Source organism: Nematostella vectensis, chromosome 7, assembly GCF_932526225.1.
Source record: "Nematostella vectensis chromosome 7, jaNemVect1.1, whole genome shotgun sequence".
Lineage (NCBI taxonomy): Eukaryota > Metazoa > Cnidaria > Anthozoa > Actiniaria > Edwardsiidae > Nematostella > Nematostella vectensis.
Genome location: NC_064040.1, coordinates 1,545,552 through 1,567,197, shown reverse-complemented (window position 1 = coordinate 1,567,197; position 21,646 = coordinate 1,545,552). Strand labels below are relative to the sequence as shown.

General features: G+C 38.9%; 2 protein-coding genes and 2 long non-coding RNA genes across 4 annotated transcripts; 1 reads left to right on the top strand and 3 right to left on the bottom strand.

Moving 5' to 3' along the window:
- Nucleotides 1-719: 719 nt before the first annotated feature.
- On the bottom strand, nucleotides 720-4,673 carry LOC116618028. Its single transcript, XR_004295997.2, has 2 exons — nucleotides 4,508-4,673; nucleotides 720-950 (listed from the first exon to the last, which is right to left on the bottom strand). It is a non-coding gene; the product is annotated as an uncharacterized LOC116618028 (long non-coding RNA).
- A 683-nt stretch (nucleotides 4,674-5,356) lies between these two features.
- Nucleotides 5,357-10,056, bottom strand: LOC116618032. The gene is made up of 2 exons (XR_004296000.2): nucleotides 9,864-10,056; nucleotides 5,357-5,757 (listed from the first exon to the last, which is right to left on the bottom strand). It is a non-coding gene; the product is annotated as an uncharacterized LOC116618032 (long non-coding RNA).
- Nucleotides 10,057-12,274: 2,218 nt separating this feature from the next.
- LOC5511940 lies at nucleotides 12,275-18,595 on the bottom strand. The gene is made up of 4 exons (XM_048730482.1): nucleotides 18,199-18,595; nucleotides 15,658-15,732; nucleotides 14,461-14,751; nucleotides 12,275-13,085 (listed from the first exon to the last, which is right to left on the bottom strand). Exons 1-4 carry the CDS (start codon nucleotides 18,364-18,366, stop codon nucleotides 12,966-12,968), a joined length of 654 nt encoding a protein of 217 aa, XP_048586439.1. The 5' UTR covers nucleotides 18,367-18,595; the 3' UTR covers nucleotides 12,275-12,965.
- A 1,024-nt stretch (nucleotides 18,596-19,619) lies between these two features.
- Nucleotides 19,620-21,357, top strand: LOC5511969 (carbohydrate sulfotransferase 1). Its single transcript, XM_001632288.3, has one exon. It carries the CDS (start codon nucleotides 19,889-19,891, stop codon nucleotides 21,215-21,217), a length of 1,329 nt encoding a protein of 442 aa, XP_001632338.3. The 5' UTR covers nucleotides 19,620-19,888; the 3' UTR covers nucleotides 21,218-21,357.
- Nucleotides 21,358-21,646: the final 289 nt, after the last annotated feature.

The window sequence follows — 21,646 nt, the reverse complement described above, 5'->3', positions numbered from 1 at the left end:
TGAGAATAAAATTCGTACAAAAGCGCACTAAAGATAAGGATGATAATAGGGGTTTGAAGGTATAATTGACAATTTTCGCTTATCAGCGCGGGCTGCAAACACAGTGTTTGCGCGCACACTAGAACAATACGTTATTCAGACGAGCGCATGCTATTTTGATACTATTTTCGATGCTTCGCGCCTCGTGGCATCAGAGTAAGTTGTATCGTTAATTTGTTTTTGTGCGCTCTGTTTGCCTCAATGCGGGATATTCGTAGAATTAATGGTAAGGGCTGATTTCAATAAAAACGCGGGATTTTTGAGCGCGTGGATCTCCGAAATAAATCGCATTATTTGATTATTGATTTTTATATAAAATTTGAGAGCTCCGGGTATACTCGTTAATCTTATACCTGGTTAATTGATCGGTTGGTTGGTTAGTTAGTAAAGAAGAGCTCAGTTTGGAATGAGGGCCATCTTTCAGTGATGGTGGTGGTGGTGAGGGGGGAGGTCAGGGGAGAAATCATACACGATATTGATGGCGCGGAATTCCATATCTGTCGTGCAGTCAACGAGGGGAAGGACAACAAGGTCTAAAACGAATAGTCTTTGATGGGCGATTGATATCTAAACCGAATAGTCTTTGGTGGGCGATTGATATCTAAACCGAATAGTCTTTGGTGGGCGATTGATATTAGCATTACAACATTTCGATTATACTAGAAAGATTGCGATGGGAACATGTTTCGAGTTCTTATCAAACAATGATACACACATTTATAATAAATAATCATGATTTTCTGATGGTAGATCACACCCATTCATCATTGTCATGTTTTTTTCAGTCCAAGGCCACTAGATAGCACCATTACTTCCGTCGGTCATCGTGTGTATTATTCCCTCTTTGAGGTACCACCGCATCCAAGATTCTTGGCGACCTTGCAAATTGCGTTACGCTCAGTCCAAGAAAACTTCAAATTAGAAGAAAGAAAAGTTAATTGGGAGTATGAACAGTGATAACGCGCTCAGGAATTTTTTTATAAGCATTTTGGGAAATATATAAAATGCAAGTGGTATAATTTTAAAATTGAGACGAACCCTGATTAAAAATTATATATTTGGCTAAGCTCTGTAAAAATTGCTGCCCAACAGCTTATCTATTGCTCTATAAAAAAAAGTCGACAAAGTTATCATTTGATCAAACAAGAAAACAATGTTTATTTTGTTGACCTATTTATGATATTTCTAATGCACAAGTGATGTCATGTTTTTTGTTTTTATCTTTGCCGCATTTCGAATGGTCATTTTTCCTTCTTAGAGGAAGGGCAAGCATATATGTCGTATGTGTCTTATGACTTATATGACTTATGTGTCTTATGACTTATGTGTCTTATGACTTATGTGTCTTATGACTTATATGTCTTATGTGTCTTATGACTTATATGTCTTATGACTTATATGTCTTATGTGTCTTATGACTTATATGACTTATGTCTTATGTGTCTTATGACTTATATGACTTATGACTTATGTGTCTTATGACTTATGACTTATGTGTCTTATGACTTATATGACTTATGACTTATGTGTCTTATGACTTATATGACTTATGACTTATGTGTCTTATGACTTATATGTCTTATGTGTCTTATGACTTATATGACTTATGTCTTATGTGTCTTATGACTTATATGACTTATGACTTATGTGTCTTATGACTTATATGACTTATGACTTATGTGTCTTTTGACTTATGTGTCTTATGACTTATATGTCTTATGTGTCTTATGACTTATATGTCTTATGTGTCTTATGACTTATATGTCTTATGTGACTTATGACTTATATGAGTTATGTGCCTTATATGTCTTATATGACTTATGAATTATGTGTCTTATGTGGGTGTTATGTATGACTTATATGTCGTATGTGGGTGTTATGTATTATATGACTTATAACTTATGTGTCTTATGTGGGTGTTATGTGTGTCTTATGTGTGTCCTATGTGTGTGTTATGTGGGTGTTATGTGTGTGTTATGTGGGTGTTATGTGTGTCCTATGTGTGTGTTATGTGGGTGTTATGTGTGTCTTATGTGGGTGTTATGTGTGTCTTATGTGGGTGTTATGTGTGTCTTATGTGGGTGTTATGTGTGTCTTATGTGGGTGTTATGTGTGTGTTATGTGTGTGTTATGTGGGTGTTATGTGTGTGTTATGTGTGTGTTATGTGGGTCTTATGTGTGTGTTATGTGTGTGTTATGTGTGTGTTATGTGTGTGTTATGTGTGTGTTATGTGGGTGTTATGTGTGTGTTATGTGGGTGTTATGTGTGTCTTATGTGTGTGTTATGTGGGTGTTATGTGTGTGTTATGTGGGTGTTATGTGTGTGTTATGTGTGTGTTATGTGGGTGTTATGTGTGTGTTATGTGTGTGTTATGTGTGTGTTATGTGGGTGTTATGTGTGTGTTATGTGGGTGTTATGTGTGTGTTATGTGGGTGTTATGTGGGTGTTATGTGTGTGTTATGTGTGTGTTATGTGTGTGTTATGTGGGTGTTATGTGTGTGTTATGTGGGTGTTATGTGTGTGTTATGTGGGTGTTATGTGTGTGTTATGTGTGTGTTATGTGGGTGTTATGTGTGTGTTATGTGGGTGTTATGTGTGTGTTATGTGGGTGTTATGTGTGTCTTATGTGTGTGTTATGTGGGTGTTATGTGTGTGTTATGTGTGTCTTATGTGTGTGTTATGTGTGTGTTATGTGTGTGTTATGTGTGTCTTATGTGTGTCTTATGTGGGTGTTATGTGGGTGTTATGTGTGTGTTATGTGTGTGTTATGTGTGTGTTATGTGGGTGTTATGTGGGTGTTATGTGTGTGTTATGTGTGTCTTATGTGTGTGTTATGTGTGTGTTATGTGTGTGTTATGTGTGTGTTATGTGTGTGTTATGTGTGTCTTATGTGTGTCTTATGTGGGTGTTATGTGGGTGTTATGTGTGTGTTATGTGTGTGTTATGTGGGTGTTATGTGTGTGTTATGTGTGTGTTATGTGTGTCTTATGTGTGTCTTATGTGGGTGTTATGTGGGTGTTATGTGTGTGTTATGTGTGTGTTATGTGTGTCTTATGTGTGTCTTATGTGTGTGTTATGTGTGTGTTATGTGTGTGTTATGTGTGTCTTATGTGTGTCTTATGTGGGTGTTATGTGGGTGTTATGTGTGTGTTATGTGTGTGTTATGTGTGTGTTATGTGGGTGTTATGTGTGTGTTATGTGGGTGTTATGTGGGTGTTATGTGTGTGTTATGTGTGTCTTATGTGTGTGTTATGTGTGTGTTATGTGTGTGTTATGTGTGTCTTATGTGTGTCTTATGTGTGTCTTATGTGGGTGTTATGTGGGTGTTATGTGTGTGTTATGTGTGTGTTATGTGGGTGTTATGTGTGTGTTATGTGTGTGTTATGTGGGTCTTATGTGTGTGTTATGTGTGTGTTATGTGTGTCTTATGTGTGTGTTATGTGTGTCTTATGTGGGTGTTATGTGTGTGTTATGTGGGTGTTATGTGTGTCTTATGTGTGTGTTATGTGGGTGTTATGTGTGTGTTATGTGGGTGTTATGTGTGTGTTATGTGTGTGTTATGTGGGTGTTATGTGTGTGTTATGTGGGTGTTATGTGTGTGTTATGTGGGTGTTATGTGTGTGTTATGTGGGTGTTATGTGTGTGTTATGTGGGTGTTATGTGGGTGTTATGTGTGTGTTATGTGTGTGTTATGTGTGTGTTATGTGGGTGTTATGTGTGTGTTATGTGGGTGTTATGTGTGTGTTATGTGGGTGTTATGTGTGTGTTATGTGTGTGTTATGTGGGTGTTATGTGTGTGTTATGTGGGTGTTATGTGTGTGTTATGTGGGTGTTATGTGTGTCTTATGTGTGTGTTATGTGGGTGTTATGTGTGTGTTATGTGTGTCTTATGTGTGTGTTATGTGTGTGTTATGTGTGTGTTATGTGTGTCTTATGTGTGTCTTATGTGGGTGTTATGTGGGTGTTATGTGTGTGTTATGTCTGTGTTATGTGTGTGTTATGTGTGTGTTATGTGGGTGTTATGTGGGTGTTATGTGTGTGTTATGTGGGTGTTATGTATTATGTTGCCAGTGTGTGCACTCCCTTAATACTAACATAAAATAAAATAAAATATAATAAAATGTATTAATCCAGTGGATACGTGACTACGTTAGGAACCCTGTTCCACAATCCCGCAGCAAAGCTAAGGGTTAAGGGATTCTTTATCCGTTAAACAAGCGAGGCCTTGCTATCTACTAAAAAGTTTTAGGAATCCTTTATCCAGTAAATAAGCGAAGCAATACCATCTACCAAAGGTTTTAGGAATTTTTTATCCAGTAAATAAGCGAGGCAATACCATCTACTAAAAGTTTTAGGGATTCTTTATCAAGTAAATAAGCGAACCATCTATTAAACGATTTAGGAATCCTCTGTCTGGTGAATAAGCAAGGCAATACCTGGATAATGATAGTTTTGGTAGTACTTTACCTGTGTGATTTGTCTTTTGCCCCCCTTGTATCCCGAAAACATCGCAAATCCTGACACATCACTAGGAAAGAAGGACGTGAGAAGAAGAGTCGCCAGTAGAAATAAACAGGGTAGTTGGGAGCGCATCTTGAGTTATAGCAGGACCTTGTGAGGATTCCATCCGAAAAAGATCCTATTTAAAGACTTTCTGTGTCATTTGCAAGCCATGGCCACCTTGAAATGTGGGATTTGCATTGATATACGAAAGAAGAAAAGAGCGCCTTTAATAAAGACTTGGCATGAATAGGTGTCATGATCTTTTTATGGTTTTCATACATATTTTCCACATTTTAACACTCTCTTTTCAATCATCCCTTCAAGCATTGTGTCTATTTCTTGTGTCATTTTCCAGGTAAAATAAGCTAGTTCCATCCCAATCGAAATAAAAAGAAAAAATATCGACTGTTTTTTCAGTCAAACATCTTATAGAAAGCATTCAAATTGAAAATACAATTTTGTACAAATACAAAATATTTATCATTCTGTTCCTTTGTGTGATTATTTTACACTGAACCATGACTCTCAAGTGAGGAGGGGGGGGGGGGGGGGAGGATATGAACATAAAAAAGCAGAATATGTGGTATCTATCGCACAGTGGTCTATCATTAATACTGCGTTCTTATCAGCCTAGCAAATTGCCAGATTTGAAAGCCAAAAGAGGCGAATGACCAGACCAAGCAAGATGTGTTGCAATAGGATTGGACTTACTAGGGTGGATCACTAAAACAACGACCTCACGGGCTATTTTACCCAAAGAAAATTGGAGCTCGAATATGTTAAAGATGATCACTGAGTAATCACAAGCATAGCAACTTCTTGTACTATTTTAATGGTGAATTGATTCTGTTCGTTACATTTTATCATTCAGCTGACAATTATTCATATCTATTTATTTTTTACGAATAGCTGAGACATCATAATCTCAAACTTAAAGAACCTTATTTCCGGGATAGTTGATAGACAAAAATACATCTAGTATCATGTTAGCTTCTTGCTAGCCTAGCGGGTTCGATAAATAAAGCGCGTTCAATCCTCATTATTCATTCTCTGATGGTTAATAATATTTGGTAAAAATGCCTAGTTTGTCTTCAACAGCCCAGCAATCGTGCCGCTTGACATGTTCTCTCTCTCGATTCGAGCTCCTCCCGTTGTGGACGTGTCGTTCGTGACGGGGTTTGTACAAGACTTGGCCCGGGTTTCTGGTGTTTCTGCTGTAAAGGAAGAAGGAGCCCACATGAGTACCGAGCATCTAGAAGTGCTACTTTTCGACCCAGTGGGGTGTCGTGCCTTAACTTATGGCTCATTTTTAATGTATTCAACGCAGGGAAAAGCTTTTAAGCGTAATGTCAGAGAAAGCTAGAAAAAAGTTGAGATAATTCAGAGCCAGACCAAAATATTCCAAAATAATTCCTGTTAAAATAAAAGCGCATTGAAGTGAATTAAGAAATGCACCTTTAGGTTTCGGTACAGTCTGTACTCAGGTACACGCAGCCCTGGATATAGTGAGCCCAAGTAGACCTTCTGTATATAATTTAAATAACTGCTCTAGATTTTGCTTCTTTCTGTTTATTAGAGTTGTTTGAAGTCAGCAAGAAGTTCTTAAATAATAAAATCCATTTGAGATTAAATGGTGATCGGTTTAATTTAATTTTAATTTAATTTATTGACTTTGCCCACGGAGAAAAAAAATACACATACATAATACGTTATACATGAGAAACAGAACATAAATACATACAATAACGAAAGGGCAGGGTATCCGCCACAGCTAGGCCAATTACGGCGGACCCGGTTAGAAAATTACGGCGGACCCGGTTAGAAAAATAGGCGTTTAATATCTGTCGCCTTGGGGTAGATTTTTTATCTCTTTCAACCCTCTCTTTCCTGTTATTACCCTTATATTATAGATGTCGGAATAACGGTGCGGTGGGGTAGATTTTTTTATCACTTTTAACCCTCTCTTTCCTGTTATTACCCTAATATTATGGATGTCGGAATAACGGTGTGAGGAGGTTCGTTTTTCCTATGGAAATATCATCATCAGCTATCAGTAGGGGGCACTGCTATTCATGATCAACACTAAATTACACCGAGGTCTGTAGACAGCTGTTAAAATGTGAATTCCCTAAACAATAACTACGCCATTTATCTTATTCCCATATCTGTCAGAGACCGGTCAATCATAGCTCTTTAGACAAGTAGAAAACTGTTTGAAACCTGAAAAGAGGGAACAAGGCTTGCCTTTCTTTCCCGCGGCTATGTGATGTCCACTCGTCTAGAGACGATATGGCAGTCTTTTCAAATCTTAATGGTCTGGATATGAAACAAGCTCTTTATAAATCATTCTGCGGGTAGCTATAAGGGTATAGCGACAGGGCTGATCTTAGCTTGAGACAGCGCATCGCAATATTATCGATTAAAGGCATAACTAATGAACAAGATCTTAGATTTATTCACTACAAAACAGGCTTCAAGGATAAATCCAACCGGTTGTCTCGAGGTGAACGGTCATTTTTTATTCATGTTTTATGAATTTGAGACTTTTTGCATATGATTCCATACCCCATCCTTGGGACTCACTCGCGAAAAAAAAAATATTTTGTTTTTCTCTCTGCCTAACAAATCCTGGGTGTACGCGTATGAAATCGGGCACGCACTAAAAATATCTCCTTTTTTTAAAGAAACATACAAAACATGCAAAGAAGTCGAGATCTCAAACCGTAATATTGAATATAAAGTTACAGGTCTCTTCTCAGCTCATGCTCAGCGACAGTACAAACGCAACTAGAAATTTAAGTATCGTTCAGATCAACATAGCTTGAGCAAGGCAGAAAGAGAAGAGATTGTTAGGCTAAATTCTGATAATAATTCTAAATTGGCTGGAATGTGTCTTGTTTTGCAACGCGCTCTGTTTTGTGACGTCCATTTGTTTTTGAGCGCAAAAGACCAATTTCGAATACCACGGTGCCCGCTGGTCATAGGTACTAGGGACGTGAAAATGCAGTGCCTCGGTTTCAGGAGAACAGTTTGCGAATACCAGAGGCGAGCCCATTCTTAACTTAGAATTTGCCCCAAACCGAGGCATGCACTCTCTGCGCCCTTAGTCCATCTGTCCAGCGGGAATAATCGCATTCTATTCAGGCTTCCTGTGGTGTTAGAAATAACAAGAAATCGAGATCTTGCAAAAAGATGTGCGAAACATTTAAATTAAGAACAGAGCGTTCTAAAAGATTGAAACAAAAGCGGAAACACTTGAAAATAAGGAACATAAATGTTTGCGTTCGCACCCCAACGCTGTCCTATCGTTTATTGGTAGATGGTGCATCGGGCGTTAGAGACTAGACTATTAGAAGACTATTTTTTTCTGAAAAAAAAAATCCCGACCCCTATTCTCCCTGTGTTTGTCGACCGTTTATTCGTTTGATTTGACTGTGTGGTCCCTGTGGATTTGCCGGGAAAATATGTCACACACGTTTTTTTTCTAGGAAAACCTCACGAAATTGCTAAATAACCTGTAATTATAAATTCAACAAAATAAGTTTAATTTGGATTCTAGTGTTTTCCCAATTATCCAATATTTGTTTTTTTACAGCTTATTGTTCCCGAGTTGAAAACTAATGCCAAGATTGCCAAGTCATTTTGCCAAGCCGTTTTTAAACGCTAGAATAGGTTTATAGTCACCAAATGAATGCAAATGGCCTTCAAACTCGTCTACCACATTTTCTTATAATTCAGAAAGTTTAGGAGCAAGTTAAAAAAAGGGGTACTATACAGTTGACTCCAATGATGAATTCTTAATGGTCATGGTACAGCTTTTGATAAATCTCTGAACAGCCCAAAAGCTCAAACGGCAAATCCTGAAAACATGCCTGTACCTTTGTTTGAAAAAGTAGTAGCGATGTCTTACTTAAAGGGTAAGTGCGAGCCTTTAAAGAGCATTTTACTCCTATTGTGGTATTCCTTCCTTATCCTAGCGAAACAATCACTTCTAATTCCAATGACTTCTTATTCAAATAACTTCAAATTCCAATGACTTCTTATTCAAATAACTTCTAATTCCAATGACTTCTTATTCAAATAACTTCTAATTTCAGTGACTTCTTATTCAAATAACTTCGGATTACTTTATTCTATCATTGGCAAAAAAAGTAGTAGCGATTAGTTAGTATAGTATAGTAGAATGTTTCGTATAGTATAGTAGAGTGTTTCAGTCTATTCGGTGAGGAATCCTTAAGTCGGCTTTTAGTGCGACCTCATCTTAGTCCATTTCACCTTTTACCTTTTTGCTGGCAATAAAACACTGCTAAATTGATATTTGTTTTAACTGATAAACACAAAACAGAAATTAAATGTTAATTAACAATCATTCATTAAGTTCTGTTATCTCGGGTATTTTTTAAAGTTTACTCGAAAAGCAATTTATTTTTTTTGAAATGTCGTGTAATATCCTCTCATTTATCAAAATGCAGCTGGATTTTGTTAAAATGTCAGGAACTTATACCATGTTCAGCAACTTAATATAGCAGTAATTCATTTCGGAGTTTAGTGGGACACCAATGTGGGAGTTTGTCTTATCAACACGTCATCTGTTATTATATTACACAACGGTAACACTAAACAAACCAATTGCATTTTTGCGGGTTGTTAGAAAACGATGCAATGTCGGTTAGATGTTTTACGGATGAATGAGTTTTTTTCTCTTTTCACTTGTGTCTTTTAACCGCGACAATTTTTATTGACATGCCTTAAATAATGAGAAATATCGAAAACGTTTTCTGCAATTACTTTAGGAATCCTACTACAAATAACATCGCATTCTCTCTGGTTATTAGAAAACGGAGCAATGCCGGCAAGATGTTTTACCACTTAGATGAATTCACCATCACAAGATTGGATTATGATAGTGTTAGCATTTTGTTCTCGTGTCGCTCTAACTGCCAAAATCTGACGATTTTCTTATAAATATGAAAAAAAAAAATAGCTAAAAAGTTTGTTTTTAACTTACTTTGTTAATCAAACCGCAAATCATATTTTATTTGTTGGCGAAGCAAAAAATATTTAAAAATATTAAAGTTTCGGGAGACAGAGACATTTTAAAAGATCATATTGCTCGTGATAATTCTAACCGATCTGCTGCTTTCAACAACAATGGTCTCTTGTTTATAGCCTCTTTCAGCACGTTATTTCCGTGTTATTCCCTTCGGAGCTTTTTTTTTTTATCAAGTTTGGTGCATAATTTACCGCTTAGATCACTTTTTGCATCATTTCTTTTTGTTTTATTCTAAGAGAATCGTTTTTTGCCAGCACCCTTTCTTACCGTCTTTGGTCTCCACTGTCTGCCGTACTCTTTGTTAAGAATGCCAGGAGTAAAGGCGTTCGCGTCCCGCACAAACATCGACGATACCAGCAAGCAAGCGAGTAAAAGAAAAAGGTTGGACGACATGCTACGACTAGTATTCTTGATGGTGGACGACCTCTGAGTGACTGTCTCTTGACAGGGAGCTGTTTTTATACCCTCAATAATAATAATAATAATGCCCCCGTTAATTAACGACATATGGCGCGCCCATCGAGTAAAGTGGGCATGTCATATTGTTTGGTTGAGTGCTATGAGGTTTGATTATTGCGGAAGAGACGCGATCTTAAAGGCGTAGTAACAAAGGGGCTTTTCTTAAAGATGGAAACAACCTTTGTCAGAATTCCCCCGAAAATATGATAAAATATACTTTCATTAATAGCAATGTCGTAACGATCAATCAAGTATCCTTATTTGATATCTATAAATCAAACATTATCTGTAATTTCAGATCAGTCATATTCTTACTTATCAATTCATTTAATAATTGCCATATTCTGACGATAGATTTTGAGTTATCAATAGGGACGCAAGGCCTTTTAACACGGCCATTTTCTAACATTGTCACCGAACTCTAATTCTATTTTCTATGAAATTTCATTGAACAATAAAGCTGAAAACGTAAAGTGAAAGATTCACATTTTGGATCCTGTACTTGGGCCATTGTTATAATAAAAATTATTATTATCATTATATACAATAAGAATAGAATATAGAATAAAATACGAACACTCCCTGACCGGCCAGTACCCGGCAAGTCTTTGTATCCACAAGCAAAAAGCGTCATTGCACAATAGAAATAATCAACATCTGATTGGCAGGCAGCATTAAGTGGGTCGAATAACAATAGAACGGAAAAATTAACAACAACAACAACATACAACCCAGTCTTGTATCTATTGCGTTGAATATCAAATTCACCAAATTCTAAGAACATTCTAAGAACATGTCGAGGCTCAGATAGCAGCAACACTGGTGGCTTCTAATGTATTATTAGTTTTAAATTCACTGAAATTTAAGAACATCTTTAACAACGGCGCAGCATTAACTGAAAATTAGACGCTTTTATAAAAAGAATGTATCTGTCATGGATAAGGTTTGCCCTTGGGGCTATGAGAACGCCTGGTGTTGCATATAGAGCTGAGCTGAGCTGAGCGCCTGTTCCTATTATATTCTCCTTTTCCTTTGTAATGGCAAACCTCTTGCTACAGAGTCTTCCTCATGTTCGCAACTCTAATGATTTCCATCCCACGTCGTTTTTTTCGAACATAAGTCGTCTGGCGGCAGCATCATACACACACACATTGTATCCGCGCCCTCGTATGAGGGCACCCAACTGTGAGGAAGATAATTGGGTTCGTCTTCTTATTTACAAAGCTTTATCCAATGCATTTATCCAAATGTCTGTCTTATCATTGAATATCAGTTAACTTCAACTTAAAAAAAACATCTTTAACTCTCTCATACCAAGGTGTGCATACCAAGGCAGTGTGTTTAGCGTGCCCAGCAAAAGCAAGATCTTTAAAACTCCTCCTTCACACACACACAAGCTGGTTGCGCTGAGTCTCTCTGCCATCACAGCTAGAGTAAACCTCATTTCTGTAAGAGAGCTCTCTGCCATCAGCTAGAGTAAATCTTATTTCTGTTTCTATCCTGTAGTGCAAACATGGCGCAATCATGCTGCCTGTATTACTGGCAAAATCATCCAGAATATCCGGCCCAGAAAAGTCTTGTGCTGATTGTACACCATATTAGGAGGTGCTACGTCCACAGTTCGCCGTTTCCTTTGTCACGTGGTCAGTCTTACGAGGCACCACCAGCAACATGTCGCGGTATGTTGGCGTTGTTTGATCAGAGGCGAGCCAGGAAGTTTTGTCTTGACTATTTCCTCACGAAGCTAGTTGCAATACTACACTAGCCTTGTGTGTTGTTTTAAGGGGAATTGTGGCGCAGAACGTGGTTTAATCTCCCTCTAAAAAAATACAAAGATACATGGCCGAAGAAGGCCTCGATTTATTGAGGTACACAGCCACGCCCCCACTGGAAATCTTATAATTTTTTTTATGTTGGGGGACGTACCCCCAGTTCCACGCCCCCTGCTACGGCCCTGAAATGACAAAGCTTTCGGAAGAATTCTACCGGCGGCGGAAAAAGCTACATAGGTCGTCATTTTTAAAGGATATAGCATACCATATTTATGTAGGCCCAATCATTCTTGCTTTTTTCTATCTCTAAAAGCGTCTATTGAGAAAAATCACACAAATTTACAGAGAGTCTTGTTACCGTAGTAACTGCTTATACGGGCATTCACACGTTTTCCCCTAGTCTCCCATAGACAATTCAGACGAAGGACAAAATAAATGCTCTATATGTAGATTTTTATACTTTAATGATGTGATATGAATAAAAGCAGATATTGTTATTTCAAAAGTTACAAAAATTACAAAATATAAGTAAACTTAATATATTCCATCTATATTTTTTCTAGTAACAATTTAATAATGCTACTAACAGTAAAACTAAAACTAGAATTGCATTGATACTCACAATGCTATCATATATATAAATGGCAATAATATAAATGGCATTTTCGTCTTTAGAAATAATTTTGCTATTTTCGTCTTTTGCGGTTGCAAGTCATTCTGGATATTACATTGCCTTTTCGCGCGTTTTTTTCTGCTCACATTATTTTGATTATCTTTGCAACGAATTTAAACGTTTAAAAATATCCACGTATTACCGCTTGTTTGCCCCACCCTTCTAGAGACTATTTGCCCGAAGGAAAATACATCCGTACGGGGTTGATCGCCTCTCTTCACCGACGCGGGGTTCACGCTTAACGAAGGGTTTACGCCCGAAACGTAAGCGAACCACTTTGCCTTCATTGAGAGAACCCATAAAGACTTCTAACTTCTTTTACGTGTACTTATTTTACTGTTTCCACATTGTTTACGCAGACCATTCAGTTTTCTTTGCCTTGTGCTAAAACTGGACCTTATCTTTTAGTCATAAATCTTTATTTTTATGATAGCTAGCTTCTTGGAAACATCCCAAAATAGCGATTCACCTAGGAACTTCCTCTTCGATGACCTCTAGTTGATGGTGTTGCGGTGGTTCAACTGCGACGACTTCTAAGCCATCGGCAATTGCGTGTCCTTGGTGACGGGGGATTTCTTGGTGATTCTGAAAAGCAAAAAAAAAAAAAAAGTTATTCACTCAGGAAAGTGATAATAATATAACAAAATAAAACATCTAAAAATTCGACTCCAGACATCTAGTACGCTAAGGGCACTTTCGATCCAGTCAAGGGTACGCGTCATCAGTTCAAAACACAATCTTTTCTATAAGAAGGTCTAGTTTTCAGTTGAGGCTGTCCTGTTCTGAAAGAAAACTATTGAAAGAAAACTACATAATTATCAATAACTGTTATTATGAACGCAGTTTGATTGTGAATTTGAGAACGCATTAACACTATTTGATATTAGTATAAATCTACAAGTTGATTGGCTCCCGTACTCACTATCTCTTAAAATTTGGTTCTTAAAAAGTTTGTGTACATATCTTTCTGCCTTTTTTTGTAACAGAATGTCTAACAAGAGGGAATATGTTTGAAGAGTAAGAGATTATTGAGCGATTGGCAATTGAGGAATTCTTAGATTAATCATTACACTTATGTCTGCGCACCATAACAAATCCTGACCACCCCTTGGCAGAGCCGAGGCCTCATGGGAATGATTACTGTGATAATTAAGGGCTCGTCCACACTAACACGGATTCAAAAGTATCCGGATTCGTTTCGCCGTAAACGCATCACTTGATTCGCGTCTACACTATCGTTCTCGCATCGTATTCGTCTGGATCCCCACTAACACGGATTCAAACGCTTGAAAACGCTGGAAGGTACAGGGTGACGTCATTTTTATGATATGCGCATGCTCAAAGCAGCGCGCGCCTGCGATATGATGCCATCGTTTTCATTTTGATACGGATCCGAATGTCCACACTACGGACCAAAGTATACGGATTCATTTTGATTCACTTTCGACAGCGTTTTTAAAAGTATCCGGATTCGCTGGATCCAGCGCGCGTGCTAGTGTGGACGTAAGGCCTAAACGTATCAAAAAGTATACGGATTCAAACGAATCCGTGTTAGTGTGGACGAAAGGCCTAAACGTATCAAAAAGTATACGGATTTAATCGAATCCGTGTTAGTGTGGATGGACGGCCTAAACGTATCAAAAAGTATACGAATCCGTGTTAGTGTGGATGGACGGCCTAAACGTATCAAAAAGTATACGGATTCAAACGAATCCGTGTTAGTGTGGACGGACGGCCTAAACGTATCAAAAAGTATACGAATCCGTGTTAGTGTGGACGGAAGGCCTAAACATATCAAAAAGTATACGGATTCAAACGAATCCGTGTTAGTGTGGACGGAAGGCCTAAACGTATCAAAAAGTATACGGATCCGTGTTAGTGTGGACGGAAGGCCTAAACGTATCAAAAAAGGACGGCCCCTACGTTTTTTAACAATTTCTTACACTTAGAGCTAACTCACCATCAACAAAATTCTTGAACATCTGCAGGCGCCTGTCCTTATACACAAAACCACTGACCACAAACTAACGGCCATTTCTAGACCCCCAGCGATGATATAAAAGCACTGTAGCGATAAGCTTGTTACGCATGAGCTGAAGTAGCTGTGTTGCGGTTCTGGTAGGTACCACTTGTTCATGCGGTGAGGTTCACATCCCGCGGGATACGCGCGGGTTACAGTGATAGAGGACAGTGTGACCAGCATGGAAGCGAGGCACAGGGATACCATGGATAATGCGTAGAAGACGTTAAGCTGAAGAAACATAAATAAATTTGAGTGGTGTCTGCGTCTTCTATAAATTTCTAGACGCTCAGCTGAGCGTCTGTTGAGCGTAGAGGTGCTGCTAAGCGTAGAGGTGCCAGTACTGTTTGATGTTTGCGTTGTTTATAGGAGCTGTGTGATGTTGGCAATGTTTATAAGTTTGATGCACTGTTTGATGTTTGCAATGTTTATAAGAAGCTGTTTGATGTACTGTCTTATTTTAGCAATGCTAATAAGAAGCTGTTTTATTTACTGTTTGATGTTTGCAATGTCAAAAAGGAGGTGTTTGATGCACTGTTTGATGTTGCCAATGTTTATAGGAGCTTGAGTGTACGTACACGTTCACGTTTCATAACTGAGAATAATCGAGCTTGGGAAATAACACAGGCAGCCTGAGCAGATGAAATAACCCTCTTTTTGGCGGAAAAGGGAAGGGTTGTAGGAGGGGGGAGGTGCGTGCCTGATATTTTAGCATGTTTCTGAGTGTAAAGTCGGTCAGGAGAAGCAACCACAAAAAGTGTGCTAAGACTATGCCCAAGACAGGGTATATATTTAGGGCTATCATATGTCCTAAACGGGTGCATATTTTGAGCTTCTCTGACCTGAGCATGGTTAATGGTTTATAAATTTGCCTTTACAGAAATGTCAAGTAAATCGTGAAGCCTTTTTATATTGAGACTTGTGATGATCTGGGGTTGTTCGGGTTTTCCGCGATTGCTTGTCCTTTATCCTTAACAGTCAGAGGGTACAGACCCTTGGAGGTACCCCTATACCCAAATAGGGACTAAGCACCCCCTCACCCACCCCTTGAATGACCCCGCCCTCACCGTTGTTATCTTAGGGTCCCCTAAGCGCTACTAAGGCGCTACTATAGCGCTACTATAAGCGCATGCTCACCCGTGTGCGGGAAGGGGCCTGGTTTGGAGCGTGAGGTCTTGACGTCATCAGCCATGTGGACCCAGTCATTGTTACCTATAAAAGAGCGATAACATGGAAATTTGGTGCCATTTTAATGTAGCAAATGTAATGTGACGCAAGAAAGATCTCGTGTCTTATGTCTTGGATAGGCCAGCATCAGCGATAGGGAAGGTGTTCTTTTCGAGATTGCAATGGCACGACTCGGTTAGTTCAGTTCCTTGTTATTATATATAACCAGGGGCTCATAAGTAGGGGCAATCATCTGTACTATATAATTGTCACGGCGTTTCCGAGGATCAGGCTATTTTTAGACGCGCGCGCACGAATGGGCCAATCAGCGCAAATGGCAGTTAGGAAGAATATTTTTTATCCATCATCTGTCGGTTTTGTTCGTTTACCAAAGAATTGCAAGCTAGAATTCAAAGTCGTAGGTAGGATTGAATTCATATTAAAGAAGAGAGCAACAGTACCAAAGTACCAAAGAGAGAACATAGCTTTTTGTGAGACTACGCGTGCAGTTGAGCTCAGCCAAAACGTCAACACAAAGGTCGCATCTGATTGGCTAATCCGCGCGTCTAAAAATAGCCTGATCCTAGGAAACGCCGTGACACCTATATAGTACCAGAACATGGGGAAGTTGATTGCCCCTACTTATGAGCCCTTGATATAACGTTATTATATATAACGTTTGGCTAGATTACCGTGCACATCAATATGTCATTAAATTGACTATAAAAATCTATTTTTTAAATAATAATCTTTATTATTATCGCTTTATGTTAAAAAGAACCCTATTAGAAGGGTGCTTTAAAATACATTTTAAATACAAGATTGAATTTATTTGAAGTTTTGATGGCCTAATGTAATAAGGCGAGGGGAGCCTGGGTATACCGGAAATTTGGTCCGCTGAAATGGAAAAACGAACCACCCCGCTCAAAATCCTGGCTAAGGGCCTGTCGGGTGTGTTTCGTTAGATCTTTACGTCACTGTTTAGATTAAATATCGAAAACCAATACATCTACATCTTTTTTAATAAAAAAGCGTCTAATCTTTAGATGAAGTTGAGCCGTTGGAGCAACTTCAGAATACCCGTCCACTGTGGAGCCACGTTACTGCCGTGGTCCGCGGTCCGCAGTAAAGCCTTATTTTCATATTTATAGAACGAAGTATCAAATAATAAGTCTAAGTAATCTAAGTCACTGCTACCGTGGTCCGTGGTCCGCTGTGTAGCCGTCTGTGCATATTTATAGACCGCGGACCGCGGACCAATTTCGCATTATGGACGAATTAGTAGTCTTTGACTGCGAACCAACATGACATATCCGATTATAATTTAATTGTGCAATGATGGATATTTTATATTGAGTAGTATTATAAATTAATTGTGCAATGATGGATATTTTATATTGAGTAGTATTATAAATTAATTGTGCAATGATGGATACTTTATATTGAGTAGTTCTGGACTGCGGACCGCGGACCGATGAAATTTAGAGGCCTTTAAATGTGGACGGGTATTCTGAAGTTTAGCCGAGCCGTTCTTATTTTGGAGCATTTTAAGACTGAACAATGTTTTAACGTTTGTTAAAACATACACACACGCTATTGTTAATAACATATAGTATATAATAAAGTAGTAAAAAAGGAAGAAGTACACAAATAATAATTAACAAATAGTATTTTGGGTAAGTCTGGATACTATAAATTTTATTCAACTCTTTAGAACGCATTTCAGGCTAAAAAAGCTTCCTATAATAATAACAAAGCAGGAAAAAAACACAGATTACAGACTTTAGTCAACATTTTTTAATCCGTATTCAACATCTTCTAATAGTATTAAATGGCCTTTTCTGATATGATACAACGGTTTTTGCACTTCTATGTGAACCTATTGCTATGCAAAAAAAACTTAGAATCGACCAACAAAACGCTAATTCGTCATGCTTAAGCAAATATCCGGAAAAAATTACACGGAAAAAGAAAACAAAGAAAGGGATGTCAGTTTAAGGGCAGGAAATGGTGATAGTAGTTTTAGCTTAGCAATTAAGTGGTAAATGTTGGATTTATTTAGAGTTCTGCTGATCACATAATATTTTAATTTAATCTCTTTAGTAATTCTGCTAAAAAATGTGATAATACACAACAAAGATTACCCATCTAGTTTCGATCATGAGGTTTAATAAAAAAGTATGCTTGTCAATGACAAGGAGAAAGAACGAAGCATTCTTTCCTGTAAAATGAAGTGTTCTCTTGGATAATGGTGATACAGGGTATATGGGTTAATCTTACCAAAAGCTGAAGCATGAATTAAAATCTTTTAAGTGATCAAAAAATAGCACTAAAAATAATTATTTTAAGCCCAAAAAGTCCTTTGACTTGCTGGTTGCAATTTTATTTCTTTGTTGATATAGGCGCCAGTTTACAATGGGAAATATAGACTCATATTCAAATGAGCCGTGAATAGACCAAACACAAGAATGTTCGCTCAAAGAAAAAGTGCAAGAAAATGCTCAAACTCACCGATAAACCTGTCCATATCCCCAGTCCAATCTTAGCGGAGGCATCGTGTTCTTCTCTCAAACGATAAGTGATTTGATCAACGACTCCAAATACGAGGATCACATTCCCAAATAGCACATTTAATATCGCCGCTGTTTTCAATGGATCAGCACCACAAAAACTGATCATAACAAATAGAGCCCCGACAGGCCGCCTGTGGCCCTATCTAACCAGAGTATTTGACTTAGACTCGACCCTATCCCGCCATACGGCAAACATATAGAATAGAAAAATCCGTTTATAAAAATCGAATTCGTACTTCCGGGAAAACCTCACTGCTTTAACCAATCAAAATCCAGGAAAGAATATAAAAGCACGACAGCCAATCAAATTACTTCATATGTTTCCGGTCTCACGTAGGCTTTTGGGCCTCAATGAGGGTACCTGTACCTGATTTACGAATAAAAAAGGCAATGTTTTTATGGGTTAAAAAAAAAAAAGACGGCTAACCTCATTGAAGCCCTCCCTTGTTTCTTTCAACAATGATCCCGAATCGACTTTTTAAGCAATCCGCTAAAAAACCTGCGATAAATAATTTTCTAAACGTAAATCTTAGCTTTCCGTCGGTAATCGGGACATAGCAGCTGGTCAAATGGCGTCCTTGGAATGTTATTTGCATAGACAACGTAGCCCCACATGATCGTGCCGTGATATTTTCAGCGCTACCTTGCGTGTTCGTGCCTGACATGTTGAGCGTTATCGTGCCGTGACATGTTTACGTGATATGCTGAGCGTGTTCGTGCCGTGATACGTTGACCGTGTTCGTGTTGTGATATGTTGAGCGTGTTCATGACGTGACATGTTGAGCGTGATCGTGCCGTGATATGGTCTGCGTTACCGTGCGTGATTGTGCCGTGACTAGCGTTGCAATTGCTTCGTTACAATAACATGACGTTTTGAACTATAGCGCCTATGAAAGGACACAGAAGCGTCTTCAAAGCGTTTCAGATAGTGATCTTCCTCATGAAGTAAATGAAAAATTTAGTGAAATCCAAAATTTTGTGAATTCTAGGAAAGCAATCCACGATAAACCCTGGTTTTGACTTTTATTCACTGTGAAACAACACCACCAATTTTCCCGCCCGACAATTTATTGTTTCCATTCTTTTTTATCAATATTTTGGACAACACTGCTCCTATAAAGTCATAACAACAAATAACGCATTCTTTTACAATGCGGGGTTCTTCTACACTGCGCCGAGAATGAGTGTACCCACTGAGCTTGTCTCATCATAAGATACAAAAGAAATAAACTGCGTTGCACAAGAATATTAAAATAACTATCTTCATTTAAGTTTCACTCGATGGCCCCACCAGTTCGAGAATTTGGTGTTTCTGTGTCTCCGAATAAAATAACAATGACATTTTCCATATATGGGCATCCTACGGCTCGGTCATCTGCAGGTGGCTTTATGCAAGAGCAATTTGACATTTCTCTTATCTACTCGCCATTTTTTAACAGTTTATGATTTGTGAATCAAAACTACTTATGAAGCAAATATGAGAAAGGGCAGAAAGCGTGAAGAATACGTCGATGGGCAGAGGGATGTTCGTGATGAATGGGAGTTGATTTGCTGTGGTTTCCGCTTGGTTGAGAGGTCAACGGCCATGAAGAATACGAAACTATGAAACGAACCTTTTGTATTGAAAGATGCTGTATTCTAAAAGCTATAAGCAATTCGACAGTTTTAATAGCAAAGCACTTAGAATAGCTATTGTTTTAACCATGTTTTTATTATCAGTAGTAATATTTAGCTACGGTGGGAGAAACAAGGAAGATGGCTTTGTCCATACAGCAAGACGTGTGTCCCCGAGAAGACGCTTCTGCAAGGGATGCAAAAAAAGTCTAGAAACATTACGAGTCAACGGAGTAAATGGTTTAAATTGTTCTGTATTGCTGCAGAACAAAATCGAGGAGTTAGAACGACGATTGAAGCACTATCAGAAACTCAACAAACTCACTGAAGCCGACTCTTTGGTGAACCAATACGGAAACAAAGTAAGACAAAACATTCTCCTTATTTCTGGAGAGCATTGCGGTAGCTCTCTACTTGGTGAAATCTTCAATCAACATCCTCAAATATTCTATACATACGAGCCTGTGAAGTCCCTTAGTTATTATCGCGAAAACCGACCAGAGAGTGTCTATGACACGATGGTCACCCATTTACTCAACGGCATTTTCCATTGCGACTTTAGAGAGTTGTCATACTTTACAGACTTTATATCGCTCCAGTATAGTTCCCTGTCTCATAGACTTGCGAGCCGAGCGCTCTCGGCGCCTCCTCTTTGCCCCGAGTATAACAACCTACATTCGTTCTCGATTCGCATGTGTACTCGACTGCGCCCCGAGACTGTCACCGCCATTTGCAACCTTCATCGTCACACAGCGATCAAGTCGCTTGACGTTGAGTTTATTCACAAGCTTTCGTACCTAATGGATACTGTTGGTCCCGCGGACTATGCTCTTAGAGTTGTCCATTTGGTGAGAGACCCACGGGCGCTGATCGACGCTAAAGTTAAACTCGATAGCAATGAGAACTTCACCATGGCAACTCTGCGCACGCACACGCAGAAGCTCTGTAAAAATTTACTACTAAACATCAAATACGCTGTAAGTGCACCACCTTGGCTCAAGGGTCGCTACACGTTGCTAAGATACGAGGACCTCGCTACAAAGCCTCAGCAAATAGCCGAACAATTATACCAGTTCGTCGGGATCACGATCGCGCCGCAGGTGCGACGGTATATCGATCGCGCGTATCGCGAACCGGTCGTGTCATATTCGGGTTCGTCCGCTCAGCCCGAGACTTCGTCTAGGAACTTGTCGGAGAGTGTATATAAGTGGAGGTTACGGATGCCGTACTCTATCGTACGGATGGTGGAGACCGAGTGCTATGAGGTGATGAATCTCTTGGGATACAAGGTCGTGGACGACCTGGAGGAGTTGCGTACTGTCTCTATTCCTCTTATAGATTAGTTAGCTTGTATACAAATTATGAAACTCTTCGTGGACGACCTGGAGGAGTTGCGTACTGTCTATATTCCTCTTATAGATTAGTTAGGTTATATACAAATTATGAAACTCTCAACCAATAAAAAACAAAATATAGTACTATATTCCCACCGAGTTTACTCACTTAAAATGCTTCAAAATCATGATTAAGATATTATTAGAGAAGCGAATCGGGAGCATGTGCGCCTTCGTCGCCGCGGGGAGGATGGGGGGACACTAGCCCCTCGTGCAGTCGAAAACAACGTGTGAAAGAAAAAGTGTTATATAGCCAGTCACGCATGGTATTATACCCATCCTCCATCTAACCCTGCTATACTACTACTATCACCCACCCCACCCTCCCTCGGGGCTTTGCGCAACGCTGCTGTACGACTATCACCCACCCCACCCTCC

Coding starts and splice junctions, on each gene's coding strand:
- LOC5511969 (XM_001632288.3), top strand. CDS start 19,889: ATGCTGTATTCTAAAAGCTATAAGCAATTCGACAGTTTTAATAGCAAA.
- LOC5511940 (XM_048730482.1), bottom strand. CDS start 18,366: ATGATCAGTTTTTGTGGTGCTGATCCATTGAAAACAGCGGCGATATTA. Junction 15,733..18,198: donor GGATATGGACAGGTTTATCG/GTGAGTTTGAGC, acceptor GCTCTTTTATAG/GTAACAATGACTGGGTCCAC. Junction 13,086..14,460: donor GTTCAAGAATTTTGTTGATG/GTGAGTTAGCTC, acceptor TTTGCTTTTCAG/AATCACCAAGAAATCCCCCG.